The sequence below is a fragment of the Thamnophis elegans genome, chromosome 12 (assembly GCF_009769535.1).
Source record: "Thamnophis elegans isolate rThaEle1 chromosome 12, rThaEle1.pri, whole genome shotgun sequence".
Classification (NCBI taxonomy): Eukaryota; Metazoa; Chordata; class Lepidosauria; order Squamata; family Colubridae; genus Thamnophis; species Thamnophis elegans.
In genome coordinates, this window is record NC_045552.1 from 19341873 (window position 1) to 19362742 (window position 20870).

The 20870-nt window shown below is 46.0% G+C and overlaps 1 protein-coding gene across 2 annotated transcripts; it reads left to right on the forward strand.

The window, feature by feature from the left end:
* The first annotated feature begins 378 nt into the window (after positions 1-378).
* Positions 379-20182, forward strand: PAQR7 (progestin and adipoQ receptor family member 7). Of its 2 annotated transcripts, none has more exons than XM_032227895.1 (2): positions 379-519; positions 18504-20182. In XM_032227895.1, the coding sequence occupies exon 2, from the start codon at positions 18522-18524 to the stop codon at positions 19578-19580; it is 1059 nt and encodes a 352-aa protein (XP_032083786.1). In that variant the 5' UTR covers positions 379-519; positions 18504-18521; the 3' UTR covers positions 19581-20182. The 2 variants fall into 2 exon arrangements, with proteins under 2 accessions (XP_032083786.1, XP_032083787.1); XM_032227896.1 differs by lacking the exon at positions 379-519 and adding an exon at positions 537-923.
* The last annotated feature ends 688 nt before the right edge of the window (positions 20183-20870 follow it).

The window sequence follows — 20870 nt, forward strand, 5'->3', positions numbered from 1 at the left end:
ACTCCAAACATGACGCTCCTGTCTTTTGCACCCCAAGAGAAATTCCAGGTGGATAGACGAAAAACCCGATCCCCAATTCCTCCCGTTCAGGATTTGAACCCAAAGGAAGTTACTGACCAGCGTTAGTAGCGCTCCCCTTGCCAGGAGGCATGAAACAAGCACCGCGCCCTGGAAACCCGGGTTGGGCGGATGCCGCTGCGTTCTTGCCTTTTCTTCCCTACGGCTTCCTCGCCGGGCGGGTGGCGGAGGGGAACCGCCGGCCTGCAACCTCCAGGGGGCGCAGCGCCGGGCCGGCTGGAGTCCGCGGCGGCGCTGCTTCTGTTTGGTTCGTGCCCGCGCAGCTGCGTGGGAAAAAGGAAAAAACAGGCGAGGCGGGTCTCCCAGGGAGAGGCGGCTCTCTTGCCGCAGAGAGGCGGCCTTGCCCTGCGAGACCGGGGCCCTTCTCCCTGTGCCTGCTTTTGCGCTTTTCGCAGCCTTTCGCCTTTCCCACCAGCATCCTCGGGAAGGAGCCAGGAGGAGGTCAGTAAAAAAGAAAAGGAGGGAGGAAAACCAAACGGGGAGGGGACGCATCTGGAAGGGGGCAGAACTGAGACGCTGCAAGCCTCCCGGTCTTCGCGGAGGAAAAGGCGAGCGAGTTGCTCGGCAAAAGCCCAGCTTCAGACGATGCCCGGGCGCCTAAACGCGCGTCTGCAGTCGGTTGTTGGCGAGTCCTCGTGGTTTTCTTTAAACTATGAATGATTCCAGCCGGACGGGTCCGCGTGGAAGAAGAGTTTAGCCTGTGGGGCTAACCGAAGCGAGGAACTGGTGTATCGCTGGTGGGAGTGGGGTGGGGTGGGGTTCTGCTTTCGACTCCGAGGCGAGTCCAACTTCTGCTTAAGAATTCCGCCTGGGGAGAAGTCGAGGGGCAGCTTGTCTTCAAGGAGGTATGTACAAAACGAGAAAAAAAAGAGTGCCGCTTCCCCTTCCTTTGCAGCTGCCGTCCGAGTGGGTTCAGCAGGGCTTAACTTGGGACTAACCCTATATAGGAAGGATTGTCTGCTTGTCACTTTTGGGGGCTTGCAAATTTTGCCCCTCGGTTGTAAGCTTGGTCAAAACTCCTGCCCTCCGGCGTTATAGATGATAAGGTCTATTACCCTCGGCGCCACCCTTGCCATGGTCAATAAACACGGGTGGCAGCTACAATTCAGCATTCCTGGAAGGCAGCTAAGAGTCGTCCTGATACCGTAACCTTTGTCCCAAGAGGGGAGTTTTTGCTCAGACCAGACCAACTATATTCTGGATGAGTTGCTTTTGGGGGGCTCCCAGCCCTGTGTCTGGCTTTGGACTTTGGCTTTCTGTGACTTAAACCCTCAGCCTACTTCACACGTTGTCTTAAGACAGGGGTCTCCAATCTTGGCAACTTTAAGACTTGCAGATTTCAACTCTCAGAATTTGCTGGAATTCTGAGAGTTGGAGTCAGCAAGTCTTAAAGTTGCCAAGATTGGAGATCCCTGGTCTAAGCCATTGTGTGGTTTTTAGGCTTAACTTGTTTGTGTACAATCCAGCCTCAATGACTTTGGAAGTCTCTCTGGAAGCAGACTGTTCTTCTCAACTATGGGGAATAGTGGGGAGAAAAACCATCCTTTTCTTGCCTTCCCCACTTGGCAACCTTTTGATGTGGGGAAAAGTCTGGGTTGACAACTATCCCACACTTCATTGGCTGGACATTCTGGCAGCTGTAACACTAGGAAAGCTTGGAGGAAGCTAGTTAAGCTGGAGACACCAAAGAAAAACAAACAACTATTAGGAAAATTGCAATGCCTGGTTAATGCTGCTTGCATCCCGAAGCACATATATTAAAATCAGAAGGGGAGGGGCAGGTTCTTTTAAGTTTGTGCACAAATTCTTGAATTGCTTCTAAGGAAAAATCCAAGCACAAACACACCTCCTTTCCACCATGTAGAGTTATGTAACTGGGTGGTACTCTTCACAGCTAGTCTGTCGGTTTGGAAAAAAGGTGCTACTGTCTTAGTGGTGATTTCCTCCCCCCATTAATCGAGTGGCACTTAAATCTGCCTGTTGCCATATAAACTTGGGTGGCTGTTGAAGTTATGAAAGAAGAACAAGAAAGCTGCAGCTGATGCTTCTCCTTCACCTTCTGCTTATAATACTACTACCAATAAATAAGAATATATCTTGAATACCTTCAAAGAACAATACTCGTCTATCCCAGGGGAGGTTCGGAAGGATTCAATAGGTAGGTAAAAATGCCAAATCGAGTCTAGACATCTGACTGATTGGGTGACCAGCCATAATAACAACAACAACAATAATATACTTTTTCCCTCTAATAGTAATAAAAGTGGCACAGGGAGGGTTATTATTCAAAAGGCAAAATGCTGTTCCATTGTCAGTGACATGGTAGAGCACGAGACTGGATGAATGTGCTGACTTTGGTTCAGGGTGCGCTTGCTTTCTGTTAAAGGGATCGCCCCATTTTTGCTCCAGTGACTCAGTTTTATAAAACAGACTTTTCTGCACCACGGTTCCTGGGATTTAAATCTATCTCCTACCTAAGACACTTCCTCAGATAGGCTCGGATTGCAGCTTTCCAAATTGCCAGTGGAGCTTTAGAGAGGGATTGATGAGGAGGACAGGAAGATATTAAAACTGGCCAAGAGAAAAACAAAAATTTGAGGGTGAAAGCAATGGGAGTCAAAAATCAACTCATCTGGGAAAGGCCCTTGCTGGTTGGGAAAGTACATCATGTAAGAAACCAAAAGAAAATTATGCTTTAATCTTATTAAGTTCCATTATTTCTTTTTGATGTTTGATTTAATATACCTAATCTTCCTTCCTCCTCCCATTTTCCTCAACAACTCCTCTGTAGGGTAGGTTGGGCTGATAAGGACTCACCCAAAGTCCCCCAGCCAGATTTTATGCCTGAGGCGTGTGTAGAACCTAATTATTATACTGCATTGATGAGAAGAGGCTAAAGAATCCCAAGTAATTTCAGAAAGGAAATTATTAGTGGTGCAGAATAAAATTCTGTGGGTAGAATATAACATGACATCACAGAAAACGGGATGTAAATTAAAAAATCTTAGAAGCAACACTGCACTTTTCAAAGCACTGAACTAAGCACTTCTTAATATGCCAGTTCTCCATGTGTAGGACAGAACGTAGCGTGCTCTCAAATCAAGTTCAAGATCAAGGAAAAGGATTGTATTTAAATGTGATATTTTCCCACCTTCAGAAAGAAAGTTTGTACAGATTGTACCACAGATTCTCAACTCCTTGCATTTTTGCCTTCCATCTATCACTGCGATAAAAGAACCTGGATCTGAGAAACTGGTTCTTCCGTGGGATTAGCCAGCTCCACCTGTGCAGGTAGAAGGGGCATGCTGCAGTGCAGACCAGGTCAGCCAAGGAATCTCAGCTGATAGGATCAAGAAGACCCCTTTCAGCCATGGCTCCTGGCTTTCCAAAAGGCCTTGAACTTCATGGCCATGCCAACTACCGTCTTTCCCCGAAAATAAGACAGAGTCTTATTTTCTTTTGACCCCCCGAAATAAACCCTTGGCCTTATTTTGGGGAAGGTCTTATTATTTTTGAGGCAAAGGAGGCGACGAGCATGGTCAACTCATGGCTGCTGCTGTGTTGCAATATTTTTGGGGAAGGCTTATTTTAGTGCATGTGCTCAAAAGCCCCACTGGGTTTATCATCCAGGGGGGTCTTATTTTCAGGGAAACAGGGTAGTCTGCAGTCCCAATGGGGTGTGGCACATTGGAGGTGCCTGATGGCGTAGAGCAGTGGTTCCCAAACTTGACAACTTTAAGACTTGTGGACTTCAACTCCCAGAATTCTCCAGCCAGCAGAGCAGGCTGGAGAATTCTGGGAGTTGAAGTCCACAAGACTTAAAGTTGCCAAGTTTGGGAACCACTGGCGTAGAGAACACCCCCACCTGCTCCCTCTGTGCACTTTGCTCTCCCCCCCTCTCCTTCCTGCTTAGTTTTACTTTAACTGACTTTTTCAATTTAAGATCCTTAGTTATTGTTTTAACATTTTATGCTGTGATTCTATTCAATGCCTGCAAGCTTCCTAGATTCCCCCTTTGCTGGGATACAAGTTTGATAGACAAATAAATTAATAAATTAAAATAAATACAAGTTCATTTTCCTCCCGATATACACACATCTTTAAGCACCCCCGTTATTATGTTATCTTTTACAGCAGTTTTCAAGAGTTGATTTGAGTTTCAATTCTTGACTTTATGGCTCGCCTGAACTGTTTCTGAGCCTTTTAGTGAGATGCATGCTCTTAATTAACAACCACTGGTCTACCTAACGAGGTAGGTGTTTTCCAGAGGAGCTTTAACAGAACGTTCGGTGTCCTTGGTTTTTGAATATTCTGTCTGGAGCCTGTAAGATTTGACCCTCAAAGCAGCTGCCATCATGGGGCTGCAGCAGGTCTGGGCCAATCTGGCTTGGACTATTTTACCTGCTTATTTCAATTCAGATCTACAGAAATAGGCTCTGAAGATCTTTTCTGGTTGGTCCTTTCCAGGGGTGGGTTCCTTCCGGCATTACTATTGGCTCTGCGCACATGCACACATGTACCTTAAAAGGTTTGCCCATGTGCATAACATTAGAAAAGGGGAAAAATTAATTTTTTTCAATGAAGATTGTTCTGCGCCTGTGCGGAACGGAAAATAAAGATGGTGCTGCTGAGGATAGAACTGGTTTGGGGGGGGAGGTGTCCGAGTTATTACCTAACTTGGCTGAAGCGGTAGGAACCCACCTCTGGTTCTTTCCTTGTTTTGTAGTGTTTCATGTTTCTCAGGAAGTGCCCAAGGTCTTTGAGAGTCGGGCTGTGTTCAAATAAAATAAATAAATAAAGGTGATTAGGATCATGGGAACGAACTGAGACTTGTCCAAACATAGCTGGGTATATTGTGTCAATCCTTTTACCTCCCTGCAGCCTTGTTTAGAATGGGACATTATGAATCAACGCCCTTTTTTCTTTCAAACCTCTTCTGGCTAGTTTCTTTTGTTACAGCTGTTTTGTTAGGAGGTTGCTAATTGAACAAATACAGGCAGGCAGGCAAATATATTTATTTACTGTATTTTTTGGAGTATAAGACACAACTCCCCCCCCAAAAAAAAGAGGGTGTAAAACTCAGTGCGTCTTATACACTGAATACAGCATTTTTGGCCTCCTGAAATCCTGCCCTCTTCACAAAAATGGGCCAATTTTTGCCCGTTTTGCCCCCCCCCCCCAGCTCCCAGGAGCACTCTACAAGCCTCCCAAAACCTATGCATGCCCTGTTTTTTTGCAGAAAGAACGGGTTGTTTTTTTCTCATTTTTAATCCCCCCAGCCCCCAGGACCACTTTGCAGGCCCATCAAACTCTCTACATGCCCCATTTTTCACAAAAAATGAGGCGTGCAGAGGGTTTGGGAGGCCTCTGCAGAGTGCAAAAACTTTTTTTTTAATTTACCTCTTCAAAATCTTGGTGCGTCTTATACTCTGGTGCGTCTTATACACCGAAAAATACGGTATTTATTCTTTTATTTGTCAAACATGTAGAAGATAACAAATATAAGTATGAACATAAACATGAACAAAGGAAGTAAATACAAATAAATAGCGACAAAATCACAAATCTGTGGTGTTTTGGGGTTTTCACGATATTGCAGTCCCTGTTTTATACCTTTAGAGCCCTTTGTGGCTTGGATTACTTGAAGATCCATCTTCCTGTCATTTCTACCTGTCCAGTTTGATCAAGCAGGTTGGGCCTGCTGCAGGTCCCATCCGCCAAGGAATGTTGGCTGGCAGGAACTAGGAGAGGTGCCTTCTCTGCCATAGTTCTGCCCTCGGGGAACCTTCTCCCTTCAGATATCAGCATGACCAGTGGTGGGTTGCCAATTATTTTACTACTGGTTCAGGTGCAATTGTGCCTGCACTCATGCATGCGCACAACATTTCTGCACATGCACAGAAGCGTTTGGGGTGTGGGCGGAGCCTCCCACCACTGCTACCACCAATTCGCCCAATCCAGGCCGAACCAGGAGTAACCCACCCCCTAGCCCACTCAACTTTCACAACATCATGGAGTCTTCTTTGTGTGCCCAGTTTCCTGGGTGTATGACCATCCCTAGTAACAGTTTTACTTGGTGCCAAGTATGTTATATTCATTTGCTCCTGTTTTAAATGCTTTTATGTTTTACGATGTATGCCACCTGAAGTCACGTGCTGAGATGCTGGCTAAGGATCAAGAAAGATCCCAAGTAGAAAGGAACAAAAAGCAGATGATGGGAGACACCAGGCCTCGTGTAAAGATGATTAGGGGACTGGAGACTAAAACATTTGAAGAATGGTTGCAGGAACTGGGTATGTCTAGTTTAATGAAAAGAAGGACTATGGGAGACATGATAGCAATATTCCAATATCTCAGGGGTTGCCACAAAGAAGAGGGAGTCAAACTGTTCTCCAAGGCACCTGAGGGTAGGACAAGAAGCAATGGGTGAAAACTAATCAAGGAGAGAAGCAACTTAGAACTGAGGAGAAATTTCCTGACAATTAGAACAATTAATCAGTGGAACAGCTTGCCTCCAGAAGTTTTGAATGCTCCAACACTGGAAGTCTTTAAGAAGATGTTGGATAGCCATTTGTCTGAAACAGTAAAGGGTTTCCTGCCTAGACAGGGAGTTGGACTAGAAGACCTCCAAGGTCCCTTCCAACTCCTGTATTGTATTGTATTGTATTGTATTGTATTGTATTGTATTGTATTGTATTGTATTGTATTGTATTGATCAGCATCGATGGCCCAGGCATACTTCTGGATGCATGAGGACCCAGGGCTGGGTTCTGGCAATCACTACTGCCAGTTTGCTCATGGCTGTGTCCTGCCCGCACGCTTGATGTGCACTGTGCGTGCATGTGCAGTGCAACAAAAATTGCTCTGCACATGCACAAAAGCAAAAAAAACAAGACCCCTGAACCGGGAGAACCGGTTCAGGGGTGTGGCAGGCCTGGGTCGCTGCTGGTTCTAATGACCCAGGCCGGCAAACCATTACCGGTTTGACCAAACCAGTAGGAACTCACCATTGTGAGAACCACAGCTCTCAAAGTCAACCCTGGTTGTGTTCACAGGACATGACTGCTAATACCGTGTTTCCCTGACTATAAGACAGGGTCTTATTTTCTTTTGACTCCCAAAATAAGCACTTGGGCTTATTTTCGGGAAAGTCTTATTATTTCTGAGGTGTAGGAAGCGGTGAGCGTGGTCACCTCATGGCTGCTGCTGTGTTGCATTATTTTCGGGGAGGGCTTATTTTAGCGCATGTGCTCAAAAGCCCGATTGGGCTTATTATCCAGGGAGGTCTTTTTTTCAGAGAAATAGGGTAATGAACACCCCCCACACACAGTTGTCATCTTAAGCAGGTCCGGTCAGACAAGAAGGCAAAACGTGAGGCAGCACTAATAAGGTTTTAGCACGAAGGGCAATTGTGTTTGTTGAGTCTTTCTCCGCCTGGTTAAAGCGTGACCTGCATGGGTGTAACTGATGCTGATTGGCTTGGACCAGTTTTTTCCAGTGTACCAAGAAAGGAGGAAGCAAGGTGAATTTCTGAAGAATCCGAGGGAGGAATTATGCAAAATATATTCCATGGTTTTTTTCTGTGTGTGTGAAGCAAAGATTGGGAGTGCTTTCTTCAGACCTGGTTAGCTGGTTTTCATAACAACCAGAAGGCACCATTAACTGTGCAGAAAATATTCATCTGCACATTCACTGATTTTCAGTGGGTAAGTTTCCTTGCTGGGGGGAGGGAGGGAAACCCCAAAATGGATTTGTTAGGACCTGTTTAAACCCACCCAGTTCCTGACTCTCAAATAATCTCATTGCAACACCAGATCCAGCCAGTGGGTCCCCAGGAAACCAGATTTTTTTAAAAAAAGAAATGAAATAAAAGGACACCCACCCCCAAGCCACTCGGTAGTGAGATGGGTTGCATATAAGCAAAACAAAACAAAATAAAGCACACACCCCTAGTCCACCATAGATCCCAATCTTGGCTGTGGATTTTAATCTGGCCTCAACCAAACCCACAGTGAATTTCCTTTGGCTGCGCTTGCTGGATTCGGAGTAGACTTTGGGGGTGTTTTTTCCCCTTTGAATGTCTTGCAAGACCATCGCTTGTTATTTCATGAAGCGATCTCAGTCAGATGAAGAATTGGCTTGAGCCCTGAATTAGCCATCTCTGGCAGGAGATGAAAAGATGCCTTTGAAACTGTAAAGGGCGGCATTTCCAGGGAGACTAAGCCTGAGTGTGATATTGTTCAAAGGGAAATCAAAGCCAGTTTTTTTAAAAAATGCCTCTAATTATTTCATCTGCGAAATGTTTTATTTTATATTTATCAAAAATACAACTTCTTTTGGAGATCTTTCACGTGGCTGAATTTACATTCGAAACACTTAAGATATCCTGTCCCATCTGTTGGCTATCAAATCTTCACAAAGTTTACTAGTGTGGATTGGACAAATAAAAACCCAAAGTGTATGTCACGATTTTTCAACAACATCCACTCGGGGGTCAAGGTGCAGATATCTTATTCCCGATTATGGAGATTCCATTCTCAGCTGCCATATGAATAAACATCTCCAAACTGAATTGGTAGATCTTGATACCTTTTGTTTAGTAGGGAACATGCAAAATAACAGATTAACAGAGTTGGAAGGGACCTTATATAGGTAATCTAGTCTACCCCCTGTTCAAGCAGGAGACCCTACACCATTTTTGACAAATGGCAGTCCAATCTCTTCTTGAAAGTCTCAATTGATGAACAACTTCTGGAGGCAACTTGGTTGATTGTTCTCACTGTCAGAAAGTTCCTCCTTATTTCTAGTTTGAATCCCTCCTTGATCGGTTTCCATCCATTATTGCTTGTCTGGCCTTCAGGTGCTTTGGCAAATATCCTGACCCTTTCCTCTCTGTGGCAGCCCCTCAAATATTGGAACACTGCTATCATGTCTCCCCTGGTTCTTCTCTTCACTAGACTAGCCATTCCCAGTTCCTGAAACCATTCATCATATGTTTTAGCCTCCAGTCCTCTAATCATCCTGGTTGCTCTCCTCTGCACTTTTTTTAGAGTCACGACATCTTTTTAATAGTGTGGTGACCAAAACTGGATGCAGTACTCTTAAGTGGGGTCTTACTAGGGCTTTATAGAGTGGTATTAGTACCTCACTTGATTTTGATTGTATCCCTCTGTTACTTCCTTGGACCTTTTCATGAGTGATGTATTCCTGGTATGCTCATAATCCCTTACCCCACACTCTGTTGCTGTGTAGGATTCTATGCAGAAGGCATTCAGGTTTGAGCACCATCACTTTTGAGATAAAATCTGAGTGTAATTTCTATTTATATAACCCTTATTGGGTGGTGTTTGAGAACAGAAAAGAAAAAAATGTTTTAAAAAGAATGAAATGCATTCAGAGATTTTTGTTAGCCATTTGTTCCCTTCCTACTTTCTAAGTACCATTCAACTGTACTGAATTCGAAAAGGAGGCTAGAGAAGAGAGGTAGGAGATGACCAGGCAGAGCCCGAGGGAGTGGTCAAACACGTCATGAGTCCCTTCACTCCCACAAGAGATCTAAGCCCAGTCCTCCTTGAATTCCTGTGACTTTTATCTATCGCCAATTTCCTTGGACTGTTAGTAGTTCAGATTCTTGTAGAGAGCTTAAACTTGCAAAAAATATTGTATTACCCATTTGAACTGCCTGGATCTCTTGATTCCTCTGGCACTTAACAAGAGAGATTCATACACCTGGGCCCATCCAGATGGATCTTGTGATTGTGTTTTCCTTTGTTTTATAAAACGAGGGGGTTTTATAGGTCCCTGGTTGTCATTTTTTGAATTATCTTGAAAAATTGTTCAGTGATGATTGGATGTTTGGTAATGACAGAGGAATAGAATCAAGATCACAGGAAGTGTTAATGCCACTTTAAAATGCCTTGGTAATGCCACATTTGGAATCCTGCATCCAGTTTTGCTCACCATGATGTAAAAAAGATGAGACTCTGGAAAGAGGGCAGAGAACAGCAACAAAGATAATTAGGGAGCTGGAGCTAAAACATATGAAGAACGGTTGCAGGAATTGGGTATGTCTAGCGTGATGAAAAGAAAGACTATGGGTGACATGATAGCAATATTCCAATATCTAAGAGGGAGAAAGAAAGAAGAGGGAATTGATCTGAAGGAAGAGCAAAAAAGCAATGCATGGAAACTAATTAAGGAAAGCACCAATCTAGAATTAAGGAGAAATCTCCTGGCAGTCAGAACAAATAACCAGTGGAACAGCTTGCCTCCGGAGGTTGTGGACACTCCAACACTGGAGGGTTTTAAGAAAAGATTGGACGTTTGTCTGAAATGGTACAAGGTTTCGTACTTGAGCAGGGGATTGGACTAGAACAGGAGGGTCAAACTGAAGGCCTGGGGGCCAGAACCGGCCCACAGGGTGCTTAGATCTAGCTCATGGTGCCACCCTGGAAACAGAGAAGGACCAGCCCACGGTGCTTCTGATAGCGAAAATGGAGCTCAGGAGCCCATTTGCTGGCTGAGCACTTGGGCCACCACAGGCGCCCTGACACAAGTGATGTCGAACTGGCCATGTCCACCTTAGCTACGCCTATCCCGCCCCCCCCCCCCCAAGGACAAACACAACTTTGATGCAGCCTCAAATCGAGGTTTACCCCCCTGTACTATAAGATCTCCAAGGTCCATTCCAAGTCTTATTCTGTTCTGTATCCTCTGTGTTAACCGACGCTGCATTCACACAGCATGTTAAACTTGGTTAGTTTTAATCATGGCTTCTTTTTAATTGGTTTGCAGTATCCAATGAATCCATCCTGTTTGCTGGGAGATTCCATGCTGTGTGTAAAGCTGAAAAACAGTTCCTTAAGTACAGGTAGCCTTACAACCATTGGCTTAGTAACCATTTGAAGTTACAGAGGCATTGAAAAAAAGCGACTTATGACCATTTTTCACACTTTCCACCATTGCAGTATCCCATAACCCCATGATCAAAATTGGGATGCTTGGCAACTGGCATGTATTTAGGTCGGTTGCCAGCTGTGGTGGGTTTCAAAATTTTTTAGAACCTCTTCTGTAGGTGTGGTTTGCTTTGTGGGAGTGGCTTACCAGCCATGTGACCGGGTGGGAGTGGCTTGCCAGCCATGTGACTGAGTAGGCGTGGCTAACCACTAAAATGTGGTGGAACTCACTTAACAACGCTCTTGCTTAGCAACCAAAATGTTGGTTCAGGAACTCTGGCATTTGAAGCATGCAAGTCTTAAAGCTGTCAAGTTACAAGACCCTTGCACCCCTTTAGAAAAAAAACCCCAGGGGTGTTCAAACTTGACAGCTTTAAGACTTTAAGGTTCAAATAGGACTCTTAGAGGCAGGCGAGGCGATTGGTGAGTCAGCCAATAAGTGAGCGGTGGGCGGGACAAGCGTGGTGCGGATGGGTGGAGGAGGGAGGGAGCTGGAACTGGTTCTAAACGGCACGGTAGATTTGTGGAACCTCTTCTATAGAAGAGGTTAGAACTGGCAGGAACCCACCCCTGGTTACCAGTCATATGATCTGCTTTTGCGACCTTCTGACAAGCAAAGTCCACGGGGAAGCCCCATTCACTTAACAACGGTGTTATTCACTTAACACTGCAGTGATTCGCTTAACAACTGTGGCAAGACTGATCATAAAATGGGGCAAAATTCCATTTCACAGCTGCCTTGCTTAGCAACTGAAATTTTGGGCTCAGTTGTGGTCACAGCAGCGGTGGGTTCCGGATCCCGGTGCAACGGGGCCGGTTGTCCACCACGAACAGACACAGCATGTGTGCACATGTGCACAGTGCACGCATACGTACTTACCGCCTACAACGCCCTGGGCACATGCGCAGAAGCCCCGAAAACCTCAATTACCAGTAAGGAGCATGGGTGAATGGGCGGGCCCTCCGGAGCACCGTACCAGAACAGAACCTGGTGTTCCCGGCAGGCACTGGTATGTCTGTACTGTGGCGTACCGGTCGTAACCCACCACTGGGTCACAGCCAGGTTGAGAGTGTTACATGAAGACAGTCAGCGTGTCCTCCTGTCTCTCACCAAGCCTGGGACTCATTTTTAGGTCTTGGAATCCAGAAACTTGCTTCCAAAGCCTCTCTGTTCTGACTCTGCTGTTTGGGATTTTGCTAGGATGTGTTAGCTGAACAGATTCCAATCCCCACCCCCACCCTCCCCACCCCATGGGCTTTCACCCTCCTTATCATCCTTATCCAGCACTCAGAGCCTCCTTTTCAACACACTTCGTTTGTAGCCTGATAACACCCATGTTAGCTACAAGACACCACATCAAATAGGCAAGTTACCGTATTTTCAGAGTATAAGATGCACCTTTCCCCCCCAAAAGAGGGTGAAAATCTGGGTGTGTCTTATACACTGAATAGAGCATTTTTGGCCTATGAAACCCCACCCCCTTTGCAAAAGTGGACATGCAGAGGGTTTGGGAGGCTTGCAAAGTGCTCCTGAGGGCTGGGGAGGGCAAAAACGAGCAAAAACCCCTGAGCCCCCAGGAGCACTCTACAAGCCTCCCAAAGCTCTACATGCCCCCCTTTTTTTTGCAAATAAAACAAGGTGTGCAAAGGGTTTGGGAGGCCTGCCAAGTGCAAAACCTTTCTTTAAAAATTTACCTCTTCAACGTTATGGTGTGTCTTATATTCCAGTGCGTCCTATAGTCCGAAAAATATGGTAGTAGGAGCCTTATTGGATATCAGAAAGTCTTGGCCTAATTGTCAGTGCATTTGTGGCCACCTGTTTGCCATTAAGCTGCAACTCACAGATATGTTCTTAAAAATATTAAAAACAAAACCCAGCTTTCCAGTGGTGGAATTCAAAATTTTTTACTACCGGTTCTGTGGGTGTGACTTGTTGGGCATAGCAGGGGAAGGATACTGCAAAATACCCATTTCCTCCCCACCCCACCAATCTGCTTTCCAACTCTGTTCTCCTGTTCAGGGCAACAGAAGAAGCCCCAGCCGATCAGCTGGGACTCCGGAGGCAGCAAAAAGATGGGGGTGGAGCCAATCAGGGATGGTATTTGCCAGTTCTCCAAACTACTCAAAATTTCCGCTACCGGTTCTCCAGAACCGCTAAGAACCAGCTGAATTTCACCTCTGCAGCTTTCCTAATCCTTTTGACCAACTCAGTTATTTCTCTAGCCCACTTTACCTTGTTCTTAGCTCATTTTCCTGATTTCTACAGTGTTGCTCTTATTAGTTTACTTAGGGAAGAAAAGCAGATGCAGACAAAGGCAAGAAAGGAATGAAAAAAAGATATGGATGGTGTCCTTCTATCCTTCCGCTAGTAGACCAGAGCAGAAAATCAACACACACACACAAACGCACACACCCCACTCCAGGAAGGCAAAAACTACTTTTATTGAGGTTGGCCATAATAACAGAATTATGCAAATCTGATTATGCTTGGAGCTTTTACTTCAGTGAATTAGGGGATGCTCTTCCTGAGCTTCTTCAAGATGTTATTTCCTTGTGGACTTAAAATATGCTTCAGAGCTTTGTGCCAAGAAACTGTGCCTGCATATATCTCCCATCTTCTAGGTCACATTCCGCCCTCTGTACACCTTGCCATCTAAGCTTGGTCCCTGTGTGCACAACAATGGGCATTAAAAAGCGACAAGGTTACAATTTGCATCTTGACTTCTTTTGCTTGCCTCTTACAGATATGCTTGCACAGAACTCAAGCGGAAAATTAATACTTTTCTACACACCTAATAAAACAAATAACAAGCCGTATCCCACGGGAATAAATCAAGATGTCCTTTGAAAATCCTAGGGTCTTTTATGGCAGTTACTCTGCACCAAATATGGCGAACTCGCCTAGATATTTCTGCAGACCAAAAGAAAGCGTTCCTCTCTTTCTGGCCATCCAAAGAGGTTAGTTAGCAAGAAAATTACTAATAAAGGCAGCCCCACAATCTGAGGCAGTCTCTTAACCATCCTCTCCACAACTATGGAAGGTTGAAGATTACATGAGAAATGAAGTCTATGTTCTTAGAATAGATGAGCATTATTATTATTATTCATTTATTTACAGAAATAAAACAGATAAAATCAAGGGCATCTGCAAGAAGGGAATGAAAAAAGATGGAGATGGTGACATTGGATTATTCTTACCAACCTAGTCTGACCTAGGCTTCCCCAAAAAGCACAAGGCAGAGGCCTGGTCCCAACAAAACCCCTTTTATTAAACAAATGTGAATTCATCTCATTCACATTCAGCAAAGGCCTAAACAGTCTTTCAAATATTTATGACTACAGACCTTATCTATTTTGGAAAGCTGCCATGTAAATATTTTCCAAATGAGATGGGATGCAAGGAAAGACTGGGCAGAGTCACGGACAGATTTTCAGACTCCTGAAACGAATCTAACGACCGAACGAACGATTTTTTTCCTGCAAAAGCCCACTCCCGTTTCGCTCCTCTTTTATGTCCTATGGGAGGGGCCAATCACCTTCCACCAGTGACTTTACTCCCAAGTCGGCCCTGATTTCTGAGTTGTTCTTTTCTTCTGGCAGCTTTGCGTATGTGCACACTGGGAACAGGCTCCCACTGTTCCTCTGCCTCACTGCTGTCTAGCTCCATAGGCACCTGATCGCTGCCAGACGTCCTCGGCCCTGTCTCTGCCTCCAATGCAGAGCCCTCTTCTGAGCCTTCCCAACCCTCTAGGATTGGTCCATGTTTCTCCCCAACCTCTTCACTGTCTGACTCTGCTGCCAGATCCGCTGGCGGGCCACAACACCACCTCCCATTGTGTGGAAGCTGTGGTTACAGTTGTGAAGAACTTTACTCCTGTACCTCTGCTCTCAAGTTGACCTCTTGAGGCCCCCAGTGAGGTCAAGCATAACCGTGTGAACACAAGTTAAAAGCACAAGACTGCTTTTAACCTTCCTTACCAGATCTTCATATGATCAGCCCAGTCAGCCTTTCCTCCCCCAAGTGCTTCCAGATGTGTCTTGACTGCCAAGTTCGTCACCTGTACTTAGCGTGGTGAGAGTTGGGTGTCCAACACATCTGGAGAACATCTGAGTGAGGAGAGAAGCGATGCAGAGAAGGTGATTGTTATTTGCCTGGTGTCTGAGTTTTGGAGTCAATCTTGAGTCGGTTTTTGGCATCTGACAGAGATAGTGAAATGTAATCCTTCCCATCCAGAAAGTGCGGCCTGACTGAAGAAGACATTTGAGGAAGTAACCAATCTGCTTCTTGCGTTGCACAAGAGGACAAAGCTGCCAGAAGAAATGTGATGCCTGCCAATCATTTTCAAACTGGGGGATTTTTTTATTTTTAATCTACCGGAGGTTTTGACAGGCTTCTAGAACAGCAGTTAAAAGCAAAGAGCCCTGGAACTAATTCTTCTACCCAGCCACGCTGCTCCTGAGTGGCGCGCCGGGCACATCGCATTCTCTGCCTGTCAAACGGCCCATAGCAACACGCTCGTGATGCCAAAAAGCTTATGTGGTCTCACGGCTGCCTGGCGAAAGACTCATTGTCACATGCCTTGTAGCTGATGTCTCCCTTAGACCACTAGCCCTGCACATTTCTCTTCTGGCTAGGAGAGAAAAACAAGCCTAGAGGAGAGGGGGGGGAAACAGCTGTTAGGTAGTGCAGATGTGCTGCAGCAGGCAGTCTTTTAAGAAGGATGATCTCTTCCCCCTTTCTCTTACTCTCTCTCCTGTGGACACACACAAACGCAGTGTCAGGGTTCCAAATAGCATCCTCTATGAAACAATAGCTCAAGGCAAGAAGTTTCTCAAAACACCATTTTATTAGAAGAGCCATGTTGGCACATCTGGGAAAACCCAAATCTGAAAACTTCCAGGTTTTCCCACCCACTTTAAAGTTCAAGACCCTGCCCCAACAACACCCACAAGTCCATCAAATGGTCCAATCAGTCTCTGCCGTTGATGAAGATTCCTCCCATCCACATTCATCCAGGTGCAGGGATAAGGCGACCTTGACTTTCTAAGAAGGAATGTTGTTATGGCTACAGATCTCCCAAGCTCCATACCATCCTCTCTCCCAGTTTCCCGTAATAACAGGCTTGAGGCCCTATCCTCTGATGGCTTCCAAGCCTGACGCACAACCCCTGAGCTGAGCTCCTGTCATTTCTCCTGTAATTTTCCCCATCTCCATAAAGTTAGGAGCCATTTGGTGTTGTTTTTTTTCCCCCAGATCTGATCCTGATTTCCTTTGTGTACCTTTTTAGGCCACCCACATATTTATCTCCATTCCTTTAAATTGCTGTACAGCATATTTCATTGAGGGATGCATCAGGGTTGTGTTTGACTTCAGGAGGGCCAGAGGAAGGAGCTCGGCAAAGGGGTGTGGCCAGCTCGATGTCACTTGTGTCGGAGGCGCCTGTGGTGGCCTGAGCGCTCTGCCCGCGAAAACAGGCTCCCGGGCTGTTCTTTTGCCTGCGACGGCCTCCTGCAACCCTCTGCCAGTGAAAAAGGAGCTCGGGAGGGCCGTGAGCTGGTCCTTTGCTGTTTCCAGGGCACGGGCCAGATCTAAGCACCCCGTGGGCCGAATTTGGCCCATGGGCCTTGAGTTTAACACTCTTGCTGTACAGTATCCTAAGCAGAATTTTATCATGTGTAATCCAGGAAGGTTGTAAGTAATTTTGTACAGATATTCCTCAACTTAACAGTTCACTTAGTAAGCGTTCAAAGTTACAACGGCACTGAAAAAAAGGGGGATTTATAAATGTTTTTCACAGTTATGACCATTGTAGCATCTCCATGATTAAAATTCAGATGCTTGGTAAACTGGTGCACGCTTACGAATGTTGCTGTATTCCAAGGTCACGGGGTTACCTTTAGCAACTTTTTGACGGGCAAAGTCAATGGGAAAGCCAGATTCCCTTAACAACTGGGTTACTAACTTACCTACCGCAGTGATTCACTTAACAACCATGGGAAGAAAGGTTGTAAACTGGGGCAAAACTCACTTAATAAATGTCTCACTCAACAACATGTATTTTGAGCTCAATTGTGCTTCGTAGGTCGAAGACTACCTGAATTGGGTGCACATCAGGGGTGAAACTCAACAGGCTCTGACAGATTCTGGAGAACCGGAAATTTTGAGTAGTTCAGACAACGGGCAAATACCACCTCTGACTGGCCCCAGGAGTGGGGAGGGAATGGGGATTTTGCAGTAACCTTCCCCTGCCACACCCACCAAGCCACACCCACAGAACCGGTAGTAAAAAAAAATGAATTTCACCACTGGTGCACATCCCCACCTCATCCCTTATGTATCTGGGTTAGATCAGTGGTCCCCAAACTTTTGAGCGGTTCCGTGGAAAGAGAGGTTTCACTTGTTTGCATGGCCCAGTTTCTGCCACAGACCAGTACTTGTCCACAAATTGGGAGTTGGGAACCCCTGGATTATGGTATATTGATCTGGAGTTATGCAATTTGGCAACTTAGAGACTTTAGAATTAGAATTACTTCTTCTTGGACTATTTAGAAAGTTCAAAACATTCTTAAAGATCCATCTCATCCTGGGCACCCTTTTTTTTGAACTATTACCATCTGGCAGACGGTACAGGATAATAAAAACAAGGACAAATAGGCTGAAAAACAGCTTCTCTCCCAGGGCAGTAACCATATTGAATTCTACTGTATAGTGCAAGATTAATGCAATATCAGGGGTTTTCAATTAATTGTATAGAATGTGAAGGATGTGTGTTTGTGTTTTTATTTTTATAGTTACAATGTACACTGAAGTTGGCATTTAATTTTGTTGTATGGGGTGCAATGACAATAAAGTAAACTAATTAACTAACTAACTAACTAACTAACTAACCAACCAACCAACCAACCAACCAACCAACTAGAAAACTGATGAGATAGGAGTATTGCTAGATTTGTCAAATCTGAATCAAGGTAAGAATGGTTTGCGATCAATTAGCTTATATCCACTGAAGTGTTCTGCCTGGCCCACTGCTCCACTAAGCCTCCAATTTCTGACTTTTCAAGTCTTGCTTTCAAAGGCTCCAGGTTGTTTGGGGTAAAACCGTAAAGCCATACACCCATTTAGCATTGTTCCATTTTACTTCCTTGAACTTTGTTTTTTTCTGCACTCCTGTTTTGCTTGTATCCAAGCGGTATAGTAGTGGGTGTGTTTACTTATAAAGCAAGTCCAGCAGCGAAGCTTAATTTCCAGATGAAGAGGCACCAGGTGGTCGCAGTCTTAAGTTCCTGTTGAATTGTGTTTGTGTATTGCCGGGGGGGGGAGGGGAGTGTTGGTGCACACATCTGCTTCCTCCCAGTGGCCTGCTGGCCCACGACTTCCGTTGTCCTAGAATGCTGATCAAGATCCATCCCGCTGGCTTTGCTGTATTCTCCCTCTGAATGTCTTTTTTTTCTCCTCCCTCCCACTTCAAGGTCACCCACTTTCCGGTCATGGCAACGATTGTCTCCGAAAAACTCAGCCGCCTCTTCATCAACCTCCAGCACTTGTGCAAAATCCCTCAACTCCTCTCCAAGTCCTTGCCTGCTCCCTCCTGCACGGTGGCAGCCTCGGAGGTGCCCCAGCTTTTCCGGAAGCCCTACATCCACGCCGGCTACCGGCCCCTCCACCGGAACTGGGCCTTCTACTTCCTGTCCCTCTTCCAGCAGCACAACGAAGCGCTCAACGTCTGGACGCATCTGCTGGCGGCTTTCATGTTGCTGGGGCGCTTCTGGCAACTCTCCCAGATCGTGGATTTTGTGGGCGACCCGCACGCCCAGCCCTTCTGCATCGTGGCTGTGTCTTCCATCATCTACTCCACCTGCAGCACCTTGGCTCATCTCTTGCAAGCCAAATCTGAGTTCTGCCACTACACCTTCTTCTTCTTGGACTATGTAGGGGTGGCCACCTACCAGTACGGTAGCGCTTTGGTGCATTATTACTACGCCATTGAGCCAGAGTGGCACGCCTGGATCTCCAGTTTCTACATTCCGGGTGCGGTGGGATTGGCTTGGTTGTCCTGTGCTGGCTCCTGCTATGCCAAATACCGATGCCCACATCTGTCCCGTCTGCAGGGCCGGCTCTGCCAGGAAATGCCCTCTGCGGTAGCCTATGCTTTAGACATCAGCCCTGTGCTCCATCGTATCTACACCTCGACCATCTCCGGACAAAGCGACTTGGCTGCTACCTACCATAAGTGCCACGTTTTGTGCTTCCTGGTTGCAGCCTTTTTTTTCGCCTACCCCTACCCCGAGAAGTGGTTTCCCGGGAAGTGTCACTTTGTGGGACAAGGCCACCAGCTCTTCCACATGTTCCTCATTTTTTGTACCTTCATCCAGTTAGAGGCGGTGCTTCTCGATTACCGGACTAGGCGGCACATTTATGCTGACCTGCATGGCGACCTCGCTCCCTTTTTTTCCATCATGTGCCTTGTGCTGATGGCTTCCTGTGGCCTCACAGCCCTCTACATGACGGTCAAAGTCAAACACAAAATCCGGCCGAAGCGGGACTGAGTTCAGGGGACGCCGGCTGCTGGAGATTTACCGCCAGCTGCTTCTTTCGGTGCACTTGCTCTGGGAATGTCTGTCCTGCTGTCGTTTAGGAAACTGATTAGGATAGGTAGCTATTGCTGGGGTCTTCCCCTCCTCTTGCACTGGAGTTCTTGCTTGCGGGTTGCTCTGTCCAGGCAACTGAGATGAGAAGTGGGAGGTTGCATCAGAAAGGAAGTGTCCAAACTCTTTGGTGGAAAGGAATTCGTCTTTTGTTTCCTGCTGTCTCCGATTGAAGGGAGAAGACGTCGTTGCTATGCCTCTCAGAAGCTACAGCCATCTTTCTTCCACCCTTCTGAATCCGAGCTGGCAGCCTTCAGGCTCTTAGGAATCCACTTGATTATTATCAGTTTCCCAGATCCACCAATGGGACCCTGGGCCAGAGGGATCGGTTTAAGATCCTGAGGCCGGGAACTGGTTCTAAATTCCAGAACTAGATGGAGCACCCCCAACGCATTCATCTTGGGGTTCTCCAAACTTCCTTCATTTCAGCAGTGCTTGAGAGGGAATGGGTGGAAATGGTTCCTTTCACTGCTGCCATTTAAACACAGGTGTCCGCCTTATCGGACAAGAACTGCACAGAGAAATACCTGGAGAGCTATCCTTTTGATCTCTTCCTTTTTTAAGTAGTAGAAGAGCTTCCAGAAGGGAGATTAGAGATGGCACTTAACCAGCACTTCCCTTGGAGGAGAGGACTTCCTAGCCTCCATGTTTTAAATAAAAATAGCTCTTGCTCTGGGTTTCACTGATTTGGGTTTCACTGATTTGATTCTGTGCCCTACTTCGAGGCACTCGTGTAGCACTGGTGCATTCACGGATTGCCTTCTGCGATATCCAGACAAAAGCATCCTTCCTTGCTTTGGGAAACCATCTGGGACTTCTTCTGCTTGTCTACCGTGAGCCAGGCCCTGGGAAACCTGCTAGGTGGATCATGTGCCTTCAGAAGAGCATCTGTCTATCCAAAACTTTGTACGTGGGAATGATATTACTTGTGATATTTTTTTAATGCAGTAGTAAGCATGTTTAGAGAGGAGAACCTGGGCCAACGCTGGACCTCTGTGGGTCAAAGTGAGATCTGAGAAGGGGGGGAAGAGATGGCTAGCGTTTTCAGAAGGAAGTCCATGCAACTGTGATGGGTTGATCTAGCAGACCTTAAAGCAGTGTACTGAAGATCCCTCTCCCCAATTATCTATGGGTTCCTTCTATCAAATTTAATTATCTGCTCATCTACAAGCCTCAAGATCTATTCCTCTA